At 41.1% G+C, this 19,804-nt stretch overlaps 1 protein-coding gene across 19 annotated transcripts in view; it reads right to left on the reverse strand.

The window, feature by feature from the left end:
- LOC123983956 (regulating synaptic membrane exocytosis protein 1-like) overlaps positions 1 to 19,804 on the reverse strand; it is a 103,395-nt gene that overhangs the window by 83,237 nt on the left and 354 nt on the right. For 16 of the 19 annotated variants that reach the window (XM_046070453.1, XM_046070435.1, XM_046070438.1 and 13 more), the window contains exons 1-2: positions 19,418 to 19,578; positions 14,884 to 14,958 (exon numbers count right to left, since the gene is read on the reverse strand). In XM_046070453.1, the coding sequence (XP_045926409.1) occupies positions 14,884 to 14,958; positions 19,418 to 19,578 (236 nt within the window). Of the gene's footprint in view, positions 1 to 14,883; positions 14,959 to 19,417; positions 19,579 to 19,804 lie in introns of those variants that run through there. The other 3 variants (XM_046070443.1, XM_046070441.1, XM_046070444.1) reach the window with 2 other exon arrangements.

The raw sequence follows: 19,804 nt of genomic DNA on the forward strand, positions 1-19,804 counted from the left end.
CAAGGCCGATATATCATCCTAAATGGCAGCAAATCTAATCTAAAGCCATTACTGGTTATTGTTGTGCTGTAGTGAATACTGCAGTTGAATGACGTCACTTCTGTCACAACTGTACCCTGCTCTCCCTTAAACACCAGCCAGTCCTTGTTTTGATATCGGCATTATAAATCGGCCATCAGCCGCCCTGCTCTCTAAATATTGGCATCAGCCATTAAAAAACCCATATCTGTCAACCACTAAGCTGTGGTCCTCTAAGTACCCATCAGGTCAGCTGACACTACTAACTGTCTTGTACTAACTACTAACTTGTTTGTAGTGTGTCAGTATGTTTATGTTGTATGTTATGTATGTTTATTGAATATGCACCAGTGCAATACCAACTGAAAATGATAAATGTATTAAAGTAAGAGATGATGGGAGGAGCCTTAAGTCCCTTATCCATCCATCCATCCATCGTCAACCGCTTATCCTGTGTACAGGGTCGCGGGGGGGCTGGAGCCAATCCCAGCTGACATTGGGTGAAAGGCGGGGTGCACCCTGGACAGGAGTCCCTTATCATTTGAGTTTATATTCTGCTTAAGTTTATTACCAAACAAACCATTCATTAACCAAATATCCACAAACTAATTGCCTCGCAGTACAACTGGGGCCTTTGGGGCCCCTAGGGGCATGTATTAATGCACAGCTGAAAGTAGTATCTAACCAATTTTGTTTGCTAAAAATACAGTTTCCAGGAAATTTAAAAAAATTTCTTGAATAATAAAATCATACCTTTTTGACCTCTTTTAAAATATTTACATCTTCATTAGGAGCCAGTGGGCTTGGGGCTGAATGCCACAGACAATGCATGGGACTTCTACTTAAAAATGTTGAAATGTGCCCACATTTAACTAACCAATACTCAGCAAATATTCAGTATTAATAGGGTACGGTAGGCTAGGGTGGCTCTTTATTTATCCCAGAGGGGATATTTCAGTCTCATAACAGCAGAGATCCTGTATGCAGGGGATAGAAAATGAATAATAAATAATGAATAGATAAGGAATGCAATAAAAAAGAATTAAAATATGTAAACATGTATAAAATTTGTGTTCCCAATGTATAGTCAGTACGGTACAGTCCAAGAGAGGTGACCATCATGCAAGGCCTCAGAAGCTCAGACTGAAGCCATTACAGCAGGCATCATTGTGTAGTTGAATGGATGTCCTTTGAACGCCTGGGTAAGATGAAACAGTTACTGAAGGTGCTTCTTCTCCAGTGTGTTCCTTATTTTGGACCTCATTCTCCCCTCAGCCACCTCCTCCAGGCTATTCTTAAGTTTGCATCAAAAATGATCATTGTGAGCCCTCTCATTCTCACCATTTCCACAATTGCTTCTGTGGTAGTGGGTTCGGGGCGTTTCCCCCCAGAGCCCGAATCCTCAATCAAAGCATAAAGTTTCAGTTTCAACTCCAAAAGGACCCCCTGCTTGCACTACTGTACATGTGTCCAAAAATAAGGCAGATAAAATAGCTGTCCTCCAGTCCTTGAGCAGCATTACTGCTGCTAAGCCAAACGTTGGCAATGCCGTCTCCAGTCCGGGACTTTCATAAAGCAGGGTGGCATCAGGTTGGGACTGAGAGCCAGCTTCGACTCTTTTACTGTAGTGAGTCAGGCCTCCGTGGCCGTGTATGAGTCACTCCTCCACTTCCTGGATCGATATTCAAAAAGCAGGCAGACATGAATCAAATAACAATGAGTCAGTGTCAGAGAAAATCACCTCGCAGCCATTTAGAAATTAAGCACTCCAACTCTCTCCATCTCATTTGCTATTCAACACTTATTTTTAAAGAAACTTTGGTCAGTTATGAGATGTGTAAGTGAAGACCTTCAAAAGTCATAAGTTTAATTCCCAACTATTTCTAAAACCTGTCTCCCTCTCAGCATTCTCTTCCCTCCCCAACGTCTCTCTCTCACTCCTGCCTTAATCGACTGTAGTCACACACGCACACACACGCGCTCTTACTGTGGAGGAGTCATCTACAAGATTGATTGGAATTCATTCTGTGTCTTATAATAGACGAGTATTAAAAAGTTTCCTCCCCCCTATGCTATTTGTTAAATTGAATGGAAGGTAAAATGCATGCCAGAATTAGAAATGAGTTTCCGGTTTTCCAGCAGCTGTGTGTATATCTGTGCCTGGCTGTGTGTGTGTGTGTGTGTGTGTGTGTGTGTGTGTGTGTGTGTGTGTGTGTGTGTGTGTGTGTGTGTGCATTAAGAAAAGGAATTTGTTTGCATGCAAAGGAAATCCACCTACACTTTTAACACGTTATTATTTGCAGAAAAGAGAGTTTATCATCTTTATAGGATGATAGGAATCTGAGGATTATGAAACTGGTCATTTATACTGTGTTGCATCAAAGTGACTCATATGAGGGCACCATTGGTGAGAAAAAAATTTTTCATTCTGCCAAAATAAAACTTAGTTGACATTTTGTATTTATTTTGAGTTATTAAGATGAGATATGTTCTGATAAAATATGCACAAAAAGCATGCTGGTGCACGGGTTAGCAGTGTTCCAACCTGCCGGCCTGCTGTGGCTTTCTGTGGGGAGTGTGGGTGGGTTTTGTCCAGGTGCTCCAGTTTCGCCCCACCATCCAAAGACATGCAGTTTGGCAGTTTAGGTTAACTGGGGACTCTAAAATGTATGTGTTGTGAACATGAATGGTTGTCCGTCTCTATGTGCCTGTAACTGATTGGCAACCTGTCCTGTCTCTTGGACAGCCCCCTGCGATCCTCCAAAGGACAAGCAGAAAGCTAATGGATGCCGCAACATGCATAACCCAACTGACCCTTTGCAAAGCCACACCCTGAATACCCAGCTGGCCAATCACAGCGCAGAACAGGACTCGGTCTAACTGAGGTCCGACACTTTCATGGCTGCGCTCCGTGGACTCTAATGGAAAAGGAGTTGTTTTCTAGCTTTTTCTTTGCTGTATTTTTCCATGATATGGTCAAAGCTTCCTGGGGCCCTTGTAGTAGTTACAGTTATTTTTATAGTTAGTATCCAGAGAGGCTGAATGGAGTATGATTTATTCCCTTTCTAAAACCTAAACAAATCCAGAAAAATTTTGGCTGTGCATTGTTCCTAATGTAATGTTAGTTAGCTAATGCTACCTGACTGACTACTGAATGTAACGTAATAAAGCCCTACTGTTCTTAACCTATAATATCCTGGTCAGGGGCCTGTTCCTGTCTGCCTTCCTGATTGTTTGGACTTTGGTTCTATTGTTTTGGTTTGCCTGCTTTGGACAGCCTCATTGAACTGCATCTACTCTGCTTCTGTCATCTGCATTTGGGTCCAACAAATAAATAATTAAAACAAACATTCCCAGTGGGGATGCTATCAGTACCACAGCCCGCTATAATCATACACTGTATATAATGTACAGTATACCAATGTATACATACATGGTACTGGTGGTGCCATTTACACTTATAATAAACATACACCCGACTACCAGGAGGGAGATGCCCACTTGATTTGGCTAATTCAGACTGCCTCATTTTACATTTCTTTAGAACTTTGGACAGCATTTTTGCTTAAAATAAGGACTGTGGATTTTGTCCCATCTTTCACAGTGTGGTCGCACTTCACTGCCAGTATGGACAGGAGGAGTGATCACAGAAACCAGTAACTCTAATATGGCATGGTTTGGAAAATATCTGAACCTCTCTTTTAACTAGGCCATGGCAGCAGATTTTAGCATGGGCTGTATTTTGTCCTTGGTGTTGTTAGCTGCTTGACATAATTGTCTTTAATATATATTTTAGTTAAAATGTTTATTCTGCTTAAATTAGAAAGCTTAATTTTTTTCATGAAATGAAATGATTTTCTCCACCTTCTGATTAGACTTTCTGTGCCTACCTCTCCGTTAGTGCATATATGTGCTGTGCTATGGCCTGGCTGCTCACCATATGGCAGCAGGGACATGGAGAATCTCTCGCTCTCTAGATTTCTCTATCTGTGCCAAGCACTGTTGTTCCTCCTCCGTCCCTTCCGCTCCCTCACTTCCGTCAGAGAACTCACCATGCTGAGCTGCTCGGCTGTACTCGCACCTCCCCCACTCCCTCCATCCCTCCTTCTATCCTCCCATCCTTGTCTTATATCACACTCTCTCTTATTCCCTTCCGGTCTTTGATAATATTTGACTTGTTGGATAAGAGAGAAAAGTAATTTTAATCTTGTCTGCCATCAGCGATTGCTCTAATTTGTCTCCAGCAATGTAGTCTTTTTTTTTAAGCATTGGGATTGAAAGTTTTGGTTATAAAATATACTAAAGAAGAACAGATTAGGGTTTTGGGAAATCCCAACAGAGGAGAAAAGTGATGATTCATGCCCAAGTATGTGTGATCCTTCTTACTGAAGCTCACCAAACCAACTCTCTCCTGTACTTTCCTCCTCTATTCTTTTCACCTCCCCCATCCTCCTTTTTTTCTCTGGATATTCTTCCCTGACTGCCTTAGTTTCCAACCACTCACTCCCTCTCTCCGTTTCTCACTCTCTTTCTAACTCACTCTTGTGCCTCCCATATTTTTTAAAAAGATGCTCATCTTTCTACCAGGAGTGTCTCTCTAAATATAACGCATTGTGATTCTCAAAACTAATATCATCACTGCCCTGTCTCTGTCTCTCCAGCTGTAACTTACAGCACAATAAAGCATGGAGCAATTGAGAAAAGGCTTTCCAAGAGTGAACACAAGCTAAGAAAGCTAACTACCTGCACATTTATGCACTGTATATTGAGAGAAGAGACAGCTTGTGACAGGTAAAAATGTTCATTCCTTTCTAACCAGTAATTCTGCTTATGATCCAGGTTCACCCAAAGGATAAATAAAACCAATCTGAATTAGTGTTCATTTTGTCAGCTATTTTCAGATTTAGTCATGATATCAAACGTCCATGTTGGTTGAAGTCATATTTAGTCAACCTCACCCTTTTTATTTTTAGTCAACAAAAACACTGTTTTGGTCGATTAGCTGACAAAAATGGTGTGAGCTTTTTAAGTCAAGTTTTAATCATGACCAAGAAAGAAAAATTGGTTTCGGGCTGAAAGAACTGGTGTTGAAAATTAGCCACAAAATGACAGGCTGTATGATTAAGAATGCAGCTTTGCAGAGGGGGAGTCTGGTCTGAATACATCCAGACATGAAACATGTTCTGATTTGCATATTTATTTTGAACAAACACAATTCAACAAATGGAGCCCAGGCATGAATGGAACATACTGTTTTATTCAATAGACACCTTTTCAGGCCTTAGTGATAGTGTCTATTAGACTGAATTAGATTCATAAGTGTTTAGAATGCTTTGTACACTACTATTTACATACGTTTGGAAGCAAAATTTTTGTGTATGTTTTTGCATACAACACAGGTATTAGATAGCTCACTACTGCCTAGCATATTATTAATTTAATTATTTATATATATAGATTTGAGGCATCAGAAAATGTTGAATTCCATGATAATGATATCAGTAACCTTGTTAACTGTGTGCTACATTACAGAGAAATACAAAACTGTAATAATGAGCCTTTAAAACCTAACAAGGGCCAGAAGTGAGCAGCCATTAAATGCTAATGGAAAAGTGGTAAAGATGCTGAATGTGTTGGAACAGCCAGCAAGGAGACTGATTCTTTTATTTCAACACAGTATAAGTCTCATTGTTCAAAACACAGGAATAAATAACTTCCAGCTTCACAAGCACAAATACTTGCGGAGTTAGCATGATGCAGTTAACAGCTAACATCGCGAATGTATAACATTACTTACAAATTAACTGGCTACAAACTCACTCCTCTCCTGTCCCTGCCTGAACCCACTGTGGCTGTGTTCAGTCCTGGTCCAGTCATATTCGCTGCTGAGCCCAGTTCCGTTGCCTGCCAGCTCCAGTTCTGGTGCTCATTTCCAGCCCCATTCCCATGCAGCATCACCCACTGGGTACCCCACCCAGGGCATGGAAATCCTCCTCCCAGCGGTCCAAACTCCTGAGCTAGCGGTGTAAACAAACACCAACACTCCCCCGTTACTCCGAGCTCCCAGTCTGGGCAGAGTGAGCTAATAGGCATACCAACTGAGCTGAGTGATTTCTGTCTTACAAGAGAAAAGGTCCTTGTTGCAACAATCCCTGATACTTTCGTCCTGATGACAAGGCCCAGTTGTTGACTATTAGGGGGCAGCCCTAAACATTACACCACTGCCATTTGTTATTTTGTTGGCTAAAATAACCCTTTTCTGTCCTCAGTATTATATATGTTCCAAATGCCGGCTTGTTTTTTCTGAGCTGGCCCCGCTCAGTTGATTCAGGCGTGCAGGAAGATGTGCAGCCATCCAAGGACAATTTGGATCATGATTGCAAAAAAAAAAAAATCATGTTTAAATTAATTAGAACTAACATGTAAAACATTGATCACATTAATTCAGACGAGGTGCCTCTGCTGCTTCAGTTGACAATAATGCTACTGTACAGCGGTTGTGTTTAACAACGTCAGCAAACAGCTTTACTTTTACGATTTTTCCAACTACGGAGGCAAACAGTGTCATGGTTATCCTTTCAGCACAGCTCACTAGTTTTCTCTATTTTGCGTTAGCAAAGGCAACAGCCTCTTACAATTACAGCATACACTACGAAATCTGAATTTGAACAGATCAAATACTAGATTTGATCTTGACATTAAACAGCAGTTTGAATTTTTAATGGAAGTGACTTAAATGCAATGTAAGCTGTGTGGTCGGACTGAACACAAAGTCATTTTAATTTGAACATAAGTGAGTACCCAGAGGCTTCAAGATTTCAAAATTAAAGAACTGGCATCCCGGATAAGTTTTAGGAACAGTCAGTGACTGAGGTGCCACACAAACACAGTTAGTCTGCTACAACACAACACTAGATAGAAACAGAGACTTCCCACAAAGACCCAGTATAAGCACATCAGTACATGATCAGGTCATCTGCAAGTGTCAGTGAGCAAGACATTTTAAGACCTAACAGACCAATAGTAACAGAATCTTGGAAGACTCCTGGCAGTGCATTTAGTGAAGTGATTAGAGCCCAACTGATGATAATGTGGAGAATAATAAAATCTGACAATGATATATGAGCTGATTTACACATTTACACATGCAATGTATTCATTTTATGGTAATCACTTAAATGTGTTGTTACCAATTCCAAATATGTAATTATGACCATGTTATGAGTGAAACATGTCAGTGCTCTCTAGTGGACAAACTTCATAATGCCGACATTGTCCGTCAGACATATCTTTGCCATTTCTGTACTGCAATTTCCTGTAATTCATAGTTTCACATCAGACCTTCTTAAGGGAGAGCGTAGTGCCTTTCTCCCAGAGTATTATTCATGTTTGTCCTACAGTAAGAGGCTCACCATCACCAGTTCATAGTTTTTCACAAGCTCAGGGCTCATAATCCCCTTATAATTGATTCCAATGCACTTCAGGTAAATATCAGTGAGCACACCATGTGCTATTGCATGAACAATGCTACAAATAATATAATTATGCCAGGAATATAGTCAAGATGCCTTCAGCTTAATACAATTAAAGACTTTTCAGGACTTTTCCAGGACCCCAGGCATGAGGTAGGGAGGCTAGGGTTACGTGGGGGGGGGGGGGGGCTAGCTGGAAACATGTACTGTGTTACCGCTTGTTGTCAGTGAACCGTCAACAACTGATCCCCCCTGGCCATTTCATTGATTATCGGCTCCGGAATCCCAAGATGACCTTTGAATAAAAAGACCAGCAAGATTCACCAGCTCTGAGGTGTTGGTCAAGGCCTGAACCTCATCACCATTCTCAGCTGAGTGGATGTTCAAGAGCACAGCAGCTGCAGGACGATAACATTTACCGCCAAGCAGAAAGAAAGTGTGAGAAGCAGAGTGCTTGAGAAAACACTTAGCTCTGTCACACACCTCATTACTTAAGTGCATGCATTAGCATACAAACACACACACACACACACACACTTGGTATTGGACAAATACCTAAAGAAGACCATTTTGGCTTACGTTTAAGACAAGATAAAGCAGAGTGTAGAAGACTGAAGGGCAGGGAAGGAGGGATATTTAGGGAAAGGGAAGAAGAGACCAAGCTCTAAGAAATAAAAAATTAAAGATAGATAGAACAAAAGATAAGTTGAAAAAGAGAGAGTGAGACAGAAAGTGAGGGTGGGATGGATGAAAGAGAGAGAGAGGAGGGACAGATGGAGTGAGCACCAGAGCCAACAGCAGAGCTAAGTGGGTAGTGTGCTCCCCAGACAGTGCTCCATATGGCCTGGCAACGCCATACACAGCCAGGCAGCACAAACACACATATACACAGAATGTATATATACACAGGCACACACAGCATGCATGCACACACATATAATACTCCTCAACAACAGAAACAATCAAATTCACACACTTAGAGCGTATTCACACATTCCCGTGTACAGCAGCATACAGCTTTGACGAGGAGGTACACTCCCTTCAGCTGGCTCACTGATTTATTTTAATGCACACACCAATTATTTGTGTGATTTGGAAGGAAGACATGTCAAGGAATGTTTCAGATTGTATGCTTGCTTTGCACCTGGTCAGCAAACCTCTAAGAGTAGGGCCTTTTATTACCTGCCCATTTTTCATGCAAACCAAGATGGCGGAATGCAGAATTTCAGTTATTTCAAAAGAAAAGCAGAAGTGAGATACAATAACAAGCCAACTGAGTTTGTGGACATAAATTACCAATTTTTTCAATTTTTTTCAAATACCAATTTTTTTCCTATTTATACAATAGGAAAAAAATAAATAAAAAGCTCTTGCAAAGAGCTGTTTGTAGTCAGAAACTGCAGCGTGCTTGACATCAATGACACAGTGCATCCATGAGTTGAGCTGATGTTTTTTTCGTAGCTGTGGTTAGGTAGATAAAAGCGTAGTCGCCAAAGTAATTGCTGAGATCCTGGAACATGGCAACATTGCTATAATGAAATCCGACAGGGCAAGAAACAAGCAGCCAAATATATAAACTTCCTTTTTTAACGGTGAAACAAAAGGTGAGCACTCCATAGAAACACTGTTTCATTTTTTTTGGTGTATACTGTAGGTCAAAGGTAAACCAGAATGTTTGTGTATGTATGTATATGTTTTTCATTATTCATTGCACAGAGGCTGCAACGTCACGCAAAAGTCCTTGGAGAGAGCTCAGGGAGCCGCTGTGATTCAGCCAGGAACAGGCTATGATGGCAGGTTTTTTGCCCTGCCCTTGAGTGTGGCCTTTCAGAACAGGTATAGCACAGTTCCACTGCCCCCTCACCCAGCTCCGGTTTTGGGGCTCAGTCACGGCCCCGCTACCAAGCAGCATCACCAGCTGGGTCGCACGCCTAGGGCCTTAAAACCTCCTCCTCTCGGCAGTCTAAATCTCCAGGGCTAGTGGACTAGCACTTTTTGCTTTTAGATGTGGTCGGATGGTGTTTACCACAGATATTTATTTTAGCATTCACCTTTGTTTTCTCTTCCAAATAAGTCTGGCCGACCTGGGGATTTGTTTAAAATCTCTGTGGCTGCCTGACCGCTCTTGTTTGTTCCATCAGACTTCAATACAATATCGCTGTGTTCCCAAATTTCACCAATTCACTTGGGGAGTACAATGTTATTATTACTAAAAGGAAGTATTTCTTTCAGATATGTAAGTTCACCCATTTATATAAACAATATAAACGTGTAAAACCTCTGCTTGAATCCTCTACACTGTGAGATCGTAAAACGTTCATACCATCGAATCATACAATTCCATTTCTATACAAAAAATCTAATTATCAGCAAAACATGTGGAACTCTTTCATCAACATACAGAAATGTAACTGAGAGTGTGTCAAGTCCCTCCCTGGTCTCCACTGGAGCAGAGACGCATGAGAAGACCAAGATAACAGCAAATCCCTGAAGGAAGTGAGGAAGTGACTCCTCGCCAATCCCAGGGGTCAACGAGGTTACTACGGGGCTGCTGGGCCGTCGCCATGGTACCCTGTTATCAGGGGACAACAGGCCAATCACATTTAGTGATGTAAAGTGTAAACACCCTTACTAATTTCACAGGTTTTATTTACACATAGATAGTCAGTATATACATTGTGTGTGTGTGTGTGTGTGTGTGTGTGTGTGTGTGTGTGTGTGTGTGTGTGTATATATATATACACATGGCAATGAAGTACAAGTGAAGGCTTACGTGCTCCCTACAGACCCTACAGAAACTCCTGGCCTTTAAAAATCCCAATAAATTAACTTAAATATACACAGTAGCCAAGTTTTAAACCAGCCATTTTCTCTTACAGTGCTTTCAGATTGCCGAAGTCTGACAGAAGTCTGTTCTGTCTCTACTGAGCCGATCAACCTGACAAATGTTTGGCAGGAACTGCGCATCAGGAGCCAGGTTTCTCTTCCCACTTTATTTCTTACAGACGTTACAGTAATTCTGAGAGTAAACATTATGCCTTAAGTACACAACGAACAGTTGATGTCTGCCATCCAGGGTTTCCAGGACCTTCTACTTACTTAAATGAGTATAGGAATTGACAATGTTCTCTTATGAGATGTACTTTATGCTGATATTTAGTAATTGTTTATCAGTATGCACATTTCCAGCTGACAATGCTAATCTTACCTGGGGTGTGTTTCCTGTACAACGACGGAAGGTAGCATTGATCTATCTTGGCATGATGCATTGTTAAACTAACCAACATCTGAAGTACGTCCGTTTCCCAAAACTGTCGTACCTTGTTGGTGCCATAGTTTGAACCGTGTTAGTTTGAAACAACATAGTTGGAACTATAATGTTTACAGATGTGCTCAGTGTGACTTCCACAGCCGGAAACTTACAAAACTCTCAAACTTTGTGATATTATTCGTAAATATGACCGATATTAAGTTACATTATTGTGCTAAATTTTTATTTTGGCTTTTCATATTGTAGTCATGTAGGCTGCCAGCAATAACAAGAAAATCAACAATAATATTAATAAAATCAACAATATAATATAACCTAAATATTTTTTTTAGCCTATAACTTTTTATAGAAATAGCAATATTTCTTCACTGAAGACAAAATGAACTATTAGCAACTGCAAAACATTTATTAAAATAGATCCAATCTGCAAAGCTTCTTTTGAACACTTTAACACTATTATGAATACCTGGACCGACTATGCCCATCAAGGCTTGAGAATAGCTCAGTGTGATAGATGGGTGAGCTTGAAAGTGTAATCTGTTGCATAAACAGACATGGGTCTGGAACCCATGAGTTCTTTTAATCTTTACCATAAAGATATGCTGTCCCTTTGTTTGTAAGGAAGAGTAGAGAACACCCATCTTCTCCATAGCCTAGAAATGTACGCACTACACATGAAGGAAATATTATAAGGACTTGTCTTTCTCATGTTCTGCTTTCTCCTTTTACTTTCGGGTGACTCATGTAGTAAATTAAGTAATTGTGAACCGGTGGGTAATCTGTGAGAAATCACCTGCTGTTTGGAGATGGTCTACACTATTAGCCCCTAATCGATGCAACCCTACCGTGACCTGCCAAATTCAATACAAGTACAAACAACTACATTTTCAAAAAAATTCTTTTTACAAAATGATGTTTGTACTGCAAGATTATCGAACATTTCCTGCTTACTCACATTACAACCACCTCTTTACACTGCATTGTCACCATCTATGACGTAGTCACCATGAACTAAACTTCTAACCACAGGTCAGGAGCTGTAGGTCGAACTATACACTACTTAACAACAGTGGTTGCGAACGTTCGTCGGAACTGCAGTTTCAGGAAACACTGGCTTTGCTTAACGATGGTTCTTACCATGGAAGTTACCAACGTAGTTACCTCCGTAGTTTGAACTAAGGTTTTAGGAAACCCAACCACGGAAGTTGCTACCGTAGTTAGCCACGATGCTTTTGGGAAAACGCACCCCTGGTCAGTAAAGTACCAGGTAGTTGTTAAAAATTCCCAAATAACGCACTGGATGCCGCATAATCTTTGTTCTTTAGTTTGAATGTGCTGAAAGTAACCAATTCAAGATTGAAAAACAGCTCTTTTGAATTTACAGTTTCTTGCTGTTAGCTATCCAACTACTTAGCATTTCTTACAAATAATCAAGACATCAACCACGCTAACATGAAACTAGTAATTTTGTTTCTAGAAGACTGATTTTTACTTTTGCAATGTTTACTACTACTATTATAGATTTAATCTATGTGTTAATTTGGCAAAACAAATTTATCCATCATAGTGGATAGTGCTTAAAAATGTCAATGAAAACATATTTAGCTATAATCACTGACAAAGTGTAAGTGCAAAAGCTAACCAATGACAATAATGTCCATAGGCTAACTCTACTTTCACCTATTAATTATACTGTGTGCTTATGCACACAGACATGGGCTACGGCTGCATTATCAACGCTGGGGTAACAGATGAGCCATGCCTGAACCACCAGGTTCCAACCTGCCTTTGAATATTTTTAACACAGTACTGTTTTCAGTCCAAATGCCGGGTAACTGAGTCAAGTCAAGTCAAGTCAATTTCATTTCTATAGCCCAAAATCACAATTCACAAAGAGATCTACAAGTGTCCTAGTTTGGTGTAGTTTGCATTAAAATAACTTTATAGAGAAGACATTATCTCTGTCCCAGTTCAATGGTCCTGGCAGAAGGAATACTGTTGGAATACTGTCACTTTAATGTCTTGTGAATAATGTGGGGAATACTGACCGGAAAGGCACAGATTGTATAATGTTATAAATGGGGGCCATATTGTGGGATTCCTCAGAGAAGCAGATGTGCTCCAGCTGACATACTCTGTAATCCCACCTCACTCTCTGATCCAGCAACACACAGAGACACACACACACTCCAACACACACATTCAGCGCACACTGTAGCTTTATCCTTTGATCATTGTGTGGCAGAAAAAATACATTACTGGCTGCAGAAGTCACTGCGAAAAGAAATACACGGAAACCCGCATTTCAACGTGCAAATAAGCCAGCGGGGACTGAGATGCTCATATAACATCAAAGAGTGAAAACGACAGAGTCTGTTTCAAGTAACATTTCCAATTCAAGTCTATATTAACAACCACTGATCAAATAACCAGACTTTACACACACGCACACACACACACACACAGCGGTGAAGGACAGATGATCACTGAGTTGATCCAGACCAACCCATCAAGCATCCAATCCCCACTAATTGGAGATGAGATGGGAGGCGTTAGTTCAGCGAAAGCTAACCTCTAACCACCTCAGTATGATGTTAGTTTCCAAGCTTGCAAAGAGATAAAAGCGTTCCACGATTTACAGGCTTAGAGGAATATAGAAGTAAAGACGTTGGCACTGCCAACGTTGAAAGTTTATTTCCATATGGTAATTTGCATAGAACGTTTATTTATTTATTTATTTTCATTTTTAACAATAACCTCAATGTCAGTCAAAATAACTTTTGTGTGTGAGCTATGAAAACATTTGGCTAGCTCACTGTGCAGTAGTCTCTGTTGACAGCTGTTTAGCTTGCTGTAGCTCATCTATAGAGTAAGAAAAACACTTTAAATGAAATATAAAGTCATGTTTGTTTACACCAGCATTTAACAGCTAAACTCTGCCACAAATCAAGCACAAATCTTTCATGACAAGTGCAACTTTAGTGAACTTGCACTGTTGACCAATTGCAATCGCCGCTTCATCCATAACCTTGCTCGTAAGATTATATAATGCTCCACAAAAGAATCATGGTTTTTAGACAGGACAGAGAATCAATGATACAAATAGCTACGTCTCTTGAATAAGCTTTTATGTCTGGCTAGCGACCAATGAAGCAAACAGCCAGCTAGCATGGACAGCGGTTGTGACTGACTAGGGCTAGCACGCTCCTGGCTGGCTAGTGGTTAGCTCGCCTACCACAGAGATTTGCCAGCTAACACTGCGAGTGGTCACAAGCTTCCAGCAACGCCTGTTCCACAAGGATGTGCACATGAACCCCACTGTGCTACTTCCTGGTGTGACCGGAGCTTGACTCCCATCTCCACATATTCATCAAAGCGATGGAGATAAAAGTTGACTGAATATCATGTGTCCTAGGACCAAAGAACAGCAGACTCAAATGGCCGATAAGAATATTTCAGACACATTTGAAAGAATATGACTTATATTACGTAAGCTTGGCTTTGCTATAGGCAAATAGAACTGGTTACTGATTCACTATGTTGGTCAATCTAAGTGAATCCAGTCTGAATCCAGCCTGAGCCAGCAATTCCATAGAGGAAGCAACGACAACATCAGCTATAGTCTCTAATGACTCAATAGGATCTGGACATGGACATTGTCCATCTTTACAGCGGAAGCTATAAAGTTGGTGTCTGATAGATGACAGGCAGCAACTTGGCTTTTAGCTTGTTTGACAGGATATAAAGTCACTCAACAGTATACGGCTTGCTGAGACATACATATTTTCAGTAACACTAACAAAGGCATATTTCCTAAATTTAACTCAAAAAGTCTGAATGAGGTGCCTGTGCAATGTCATTCAACTCAGTGTACCATACAAATAATGCATGATAATAGCGTGAGTTTATCTTTTATACTGTGTATAATTTCACAACAAAACATGAATGCGAGGCAAAGAAACTGGATTGATTGGAGGTTTAGGGCTACTGGGTTAAAGTGACGTTAAACTTGTGCAAAACAAATATTAAGACCCATTTTAAACTAATTTTAGGCCAGTTTAAAATTCCATATTGACTGGATGAAATTGAGCTGGTGGTTGAATAACAGCTGTTGCCACTCACCGGACGTCGTTTTGCTGCGGAGGTTTTTTCTGACCAACCAGGTTCACCGTTCTTGCTTGGATAGGCTTCTCTTCTCTGAAACACACGAAGTTAGGAAAATGCTGTTAGCACAAAACTCCACTGTTAACTTTCTATCTTTCGTTTGAGTTAACTTTGCTTTGTTTCTGTATTTAGTTTATTTACATATTTAAAAACTCCCAATTTTCAATGGCTTGCTAAGGGAAGTCAGGTTTTTTGGAGAGACTTTGCCTGTGTAACAGGCTGAACTGTTCTTCTTTTGTGTTCATAAAATAGATGAATATGAGCATCCATTCATCCAGATTGCAGACAGCCCTGGATTAATTTGTTATGCTGCATGGGCTTTCCTGTGAGTAGCCTACTGTAACTGCTAGCTTTCAAATGTGAATATTTGCCTTCGTATCCTCATAAAACCGTGTGTTTTAGGGTTGTTTAACCTAGTTAGTTCTGATTATGTTGTCACTCCTAATGGATATCCTAATAACTTCTGTTTTCAAAGCATAGAATCTTGCATTTTTGGCTATCTCGGTACAGCTATTTTGTGTCACCCGACCAACACGAGTTCAAATGACATTGCACACACTAACCAAACCAAAAAAGCAAATGCTCCAAATTCAGTCTAAACTGGTAAGAATGCTCATTAAGACTGTCATTGCAGTGTTGGAGATACCTTTAGGCAGCGATGACAGGCCTTACGCAGCAATGACATGTTTTCAATACGACCATTGACACATTCACAGCGTGATTCAAAACCATCTCATCCATAAACATGAACAGTGAGCTCTGATCAGTCTGATCACAGAGGAAACTCAAGAGAGAAATCCCCGCCAACACCCACGCTGTCTAAAACAGAAGACATGCCTTTTCATCGTCAATACTGTGGGTACCCCTCTCATTATGAGATACTTTTTGCACATCGGGAATAGTTAGATCTCTTTGTGCCTCATAGTTATAACCATCCTTTTTTGTACTGAATTTTTTTAAATAAGTAGGGATTGACGTTGATTTGGGTTACACATGTAAAGGATACTGTGGACGTACTAATGCTACATTTTTCATCTTTAAATTGCGTTTAGGTTTGAGCTTACTGGAGTTTGGTGACTGGATGCAAGATTAAAGGACCATACCAGTGTGTTTGCAGTGGGTCAGTCATGAATACTCTACATGTTTGCTGACATTTTCAGACGTGTGCAACACATTTGGTATCAATTAGCAAACTCTTCAAACTTGCTTGCTTGTGTAATCCATCATGCTGAACATCAAGAACGCATTCTTTTGACATCATGGCAGTGCAGCTGAAGTGCAGATTGATATGAAAAGTCTGCACTGTGTAACCCTATAATGATAACATTACTTAGACAAACATAACTAGACTTCACTGTGATGGATTACAGAATTCTAGCAACTTTTAAGAGTTTGCTCAAGAGATTTAAATTTTGTATTAAATATTGTATGAATGGTAGCCAGTGAATGTCTGAAATTGCACAGAAAAAGCGTTCAAATATCTACAATATTGTAGCGTAGTTTCCAAAATGTTTGGCTGAGATCCAATCTCAAATCTATATGATTTGTAGTTCCTGGATGATCCAATGTATTGCTATCAACATCAATAGTGTCCTCATTAAACTGATCCACATTAAACCAACCATTTTTGGCAATGTCATTATTCCATTGTAAAATACATTCACGACAGGCTGTCAATTCAATTTTTAGTGTAGAGCAATCCTTGGACTCATGTTACCTTACATAAAAATTACCCCAATCAGTTCCACAAGCATGTAATATAATTTAAGGAAAAAAACAGTGCTAGTATTGGATAGTGGATCTGCAGATTCCCTATGCTGAGGTATCGGAAACCGTATCAGGTGGGGATTACTGCATCCCCAGTGGTATGGTCTTTATTGTCATTTAAGGTTAGATTTTTTTTTTCCATAAGAAAAAGTCTGACTTTAAGTTGTTTTGCATGATTTTCTGAGATGTTTTTACAGCTCTCTGGAAACTACTATAACTGCTGAAATCTTACTTTTTCTAGATATCAGATAACAATATTGATATTATTGAATCAGTATTATGCATCATAGGTAGGCCAGCACAGCTAAAATATTTCAAATAGAGAGTACAACACATAAATTATGACAATGCAATGTCCCTATAAAAAATATAGATATAGTACAACGTGCTTATCCCGTCCATAAAAAAAGTGATGCAAGCATACGCCCAGACAGCACACACCTACGTAACATTTTTCATACAAATCTCATACTTACATTTTAAATCTTAGATAAGTCTGTCACTTGTCTCTACCTTTGATGAGCACACTGACATATATATACTAGCTCTAAATGATCAATTTGAGCTGTGTTTAGTAAGTGCAAGAATTTACTTCCATGGATTCGTCAGTTCAGTGCAGTAAAAAGGGCTTTCCTTCCTGCTAACCTGTCAATAAATTTGATGACTTGTGCTTGGTTGTATCAACAAAATTCACATACTTAAAGATACCCAAAGGTGAATTTGTATGTTTGGAATACAGTGAGGGAATGCTACTCATTGATTTGTTATTTGGCTGTAGGCAGGAGCTTACTGTTATATGTTCCTGTACTTTACATTTCCATTTATGTAACTGGAATTTAGGCAGCTAAAGAAGGTGCAGGAATGCAGCAAATGTTAACTATCATTTATAGTTTATCCGCCTTTCTTTCTGTAAATGAAATTCATTTTTATTAACCTCATAATTGATTTATTAACCAGTTAACCTGATGATAATTATTGACAGAGCATCATTGTTTACCCACAGTGTATCTAACATTACATCAGTGTTGCTCTGCAGGGAGTTCTGCTGATGTGTACTATGATCCTATTTGCTTTAAAAGCAAGAAGACTGAAAGTGAGTATATCTTAAAATGCTCATAAGAGTAGTGTGTTCACTCCTCTCTGCATTACAACCCACACTGCCCTACTGCTAGTACACTCACCATGCATGTATTAGTCAACCAGTGCAGCTTTTCAGTGCAGACCCAAGACACACACACACACACACACACACACACACACACACACACACACACCGCTTTGCTATGGCAGTCTCTATCCAAACAGCGATGAGAGGAAACTGTGCTAAAGCCAATATAGTTTAAGACATGTATGCGCTGACAGCCTGCTTTATTTGCAGTATGACATGACTGAATCCACGGCTTCCAATACAATACTGAAAATGATGCATAGCCACTTAGAGCCGGAGATATATATTGGACATTTCCTTCTTTAGATGCAATGAATCGATCGTCGTTCCCGTGCTGGGCTATCAGTCCGCACAGAGGGCTTAAAATAGAACAGGAGACGTAAAGCTTGAGGAGCGCCTCGCTTAGGTGGGTCGGTCTATCTTTTCATCTGCCCATCTATGCATGCAGCTGCATGCAGACCAGGCAGAAAACATGACAAAGGCATCGTTTCAACTTGATGCATTTTCCGGTCCTGGAGGAAAGCGAGTGGATGTGGGTTCTGCACCGATCGCAGTGGCAAATAAATCTGGAGACTTTTCTCCATGCATGTATGGTAGTGGTAAAGAGGAGGAGGAGGCGGTCTCACACAGTGAATGTAAGACACTCTTGATTCAAAATGACATGGCACAGGCACCTTCCCCCCCCCCCTGTTATAGGCCTACTGGTTCTATAACAGCCTGTGTGATGTCTGTTGCAAGAGCACTGGCCTACATACAGTGCATACGGCTGGGAAAGGCTCAACCGCACCCCAGAGCTGAGAACAGCAGCTGTTGAGATGGATGCTGCACAGATAAAAGCCAACAGGGAGGGTTTTACTCTTACTACTCTCAATGCCAGGCTTCAGTGAGACTTCTGCAATTTCCTGCTGCATCCATAAATAAAATACTTCAGAGGAAGTCCAAATATTTGCCACTTGACTAAGGCATTGGTGTTAATGATGATGTTAGGGAGACATGTGCAGATGAGAAAAGAGTTCTTATTTCTCATCTGAGGGGAGTGTGGCGCTGCTGATGAAGGGGCATGGTGACACGCCGCTTCATCCTCCCACCATCCTCTTCTTTCTCCCTCCCGAGCAAGTTCCACCTGACCCACCAGCACCACACTCACTGAGCCTTCTCACAGGAGCAGTGAGAGACTGCAAACTGGACGTGCACTTGGTCCACACTGGCCCATGCATGCTTTCTCTTCCACACAGCTGTGGGCCTGTGAGTGAGTGAGTGTGTGGTGGGACCTGTATGATGTAGACACACACACACACACACACACACACACACACACATAGACATGCATGCATGGACAGATAGAGTGGAGTGATGCTGAAACATTCACATCCAACATTTCATCCATAAGAGAGAACAGAGGTGGATGGACTTCAGAACGGAAATAGCCCAAGCCCAGTCTCTCTCACACACGCACATGCACAGGCACACGAACACACACTCACACACACACACACACACACACACACACACTCTCCCTCACTCTCTCTCTCTATCTTTCTCCTCTCTATCTCTTACTTTAACATGGCCTCCTCCTTCGCCTCCTCCTCCCGTTGCCGAGCCAGCACAGCCATGATGATCTTCCTCTCATCCTCCGTCAGATGGCTCAGGTCCGGCTCCGGGATGGTCGGGGCCACGGGTGGGCGCGGGCCGCCCCGAGGGCCCACCGAGGCGAACATCTTCCCCACCACCACCACCACCTTCCCTCCCTCCTCCTCCCCCTCCTCCTCCTCCTCTTCCTCCTCCTCGCCTCGGTCGGGATCACGGATGGGAAACCCGCTGGCGGAGCCCACGGATCACGACATGGCCCACAGAAAAAGCGGCGGTTGGAGCGACTGATGCGGAGTTCCCATGGCGGTGGCGGGGGGCACCCAGGGCGGCGGCGGCGGCAGCAGCAGCAGCAGC

This window comes from Micropterus dolomieu, linkage group LG15 (assembly GCF_021292245.1).
Source record: "Micropterus dolomieu isolate WLL.071019.BEF.003 ecotype Adirondacks linkage group LG15, ASM2129224v1, whole genome shotgun sequence".
Taxonomy (NCBI): domain Eukaryota; kingdom Metazoa; phylum Chordata; class Actinopteri; order Centrarchiformes; family Centrarchidae; genus Micropterus; species Micropterus dolomieu.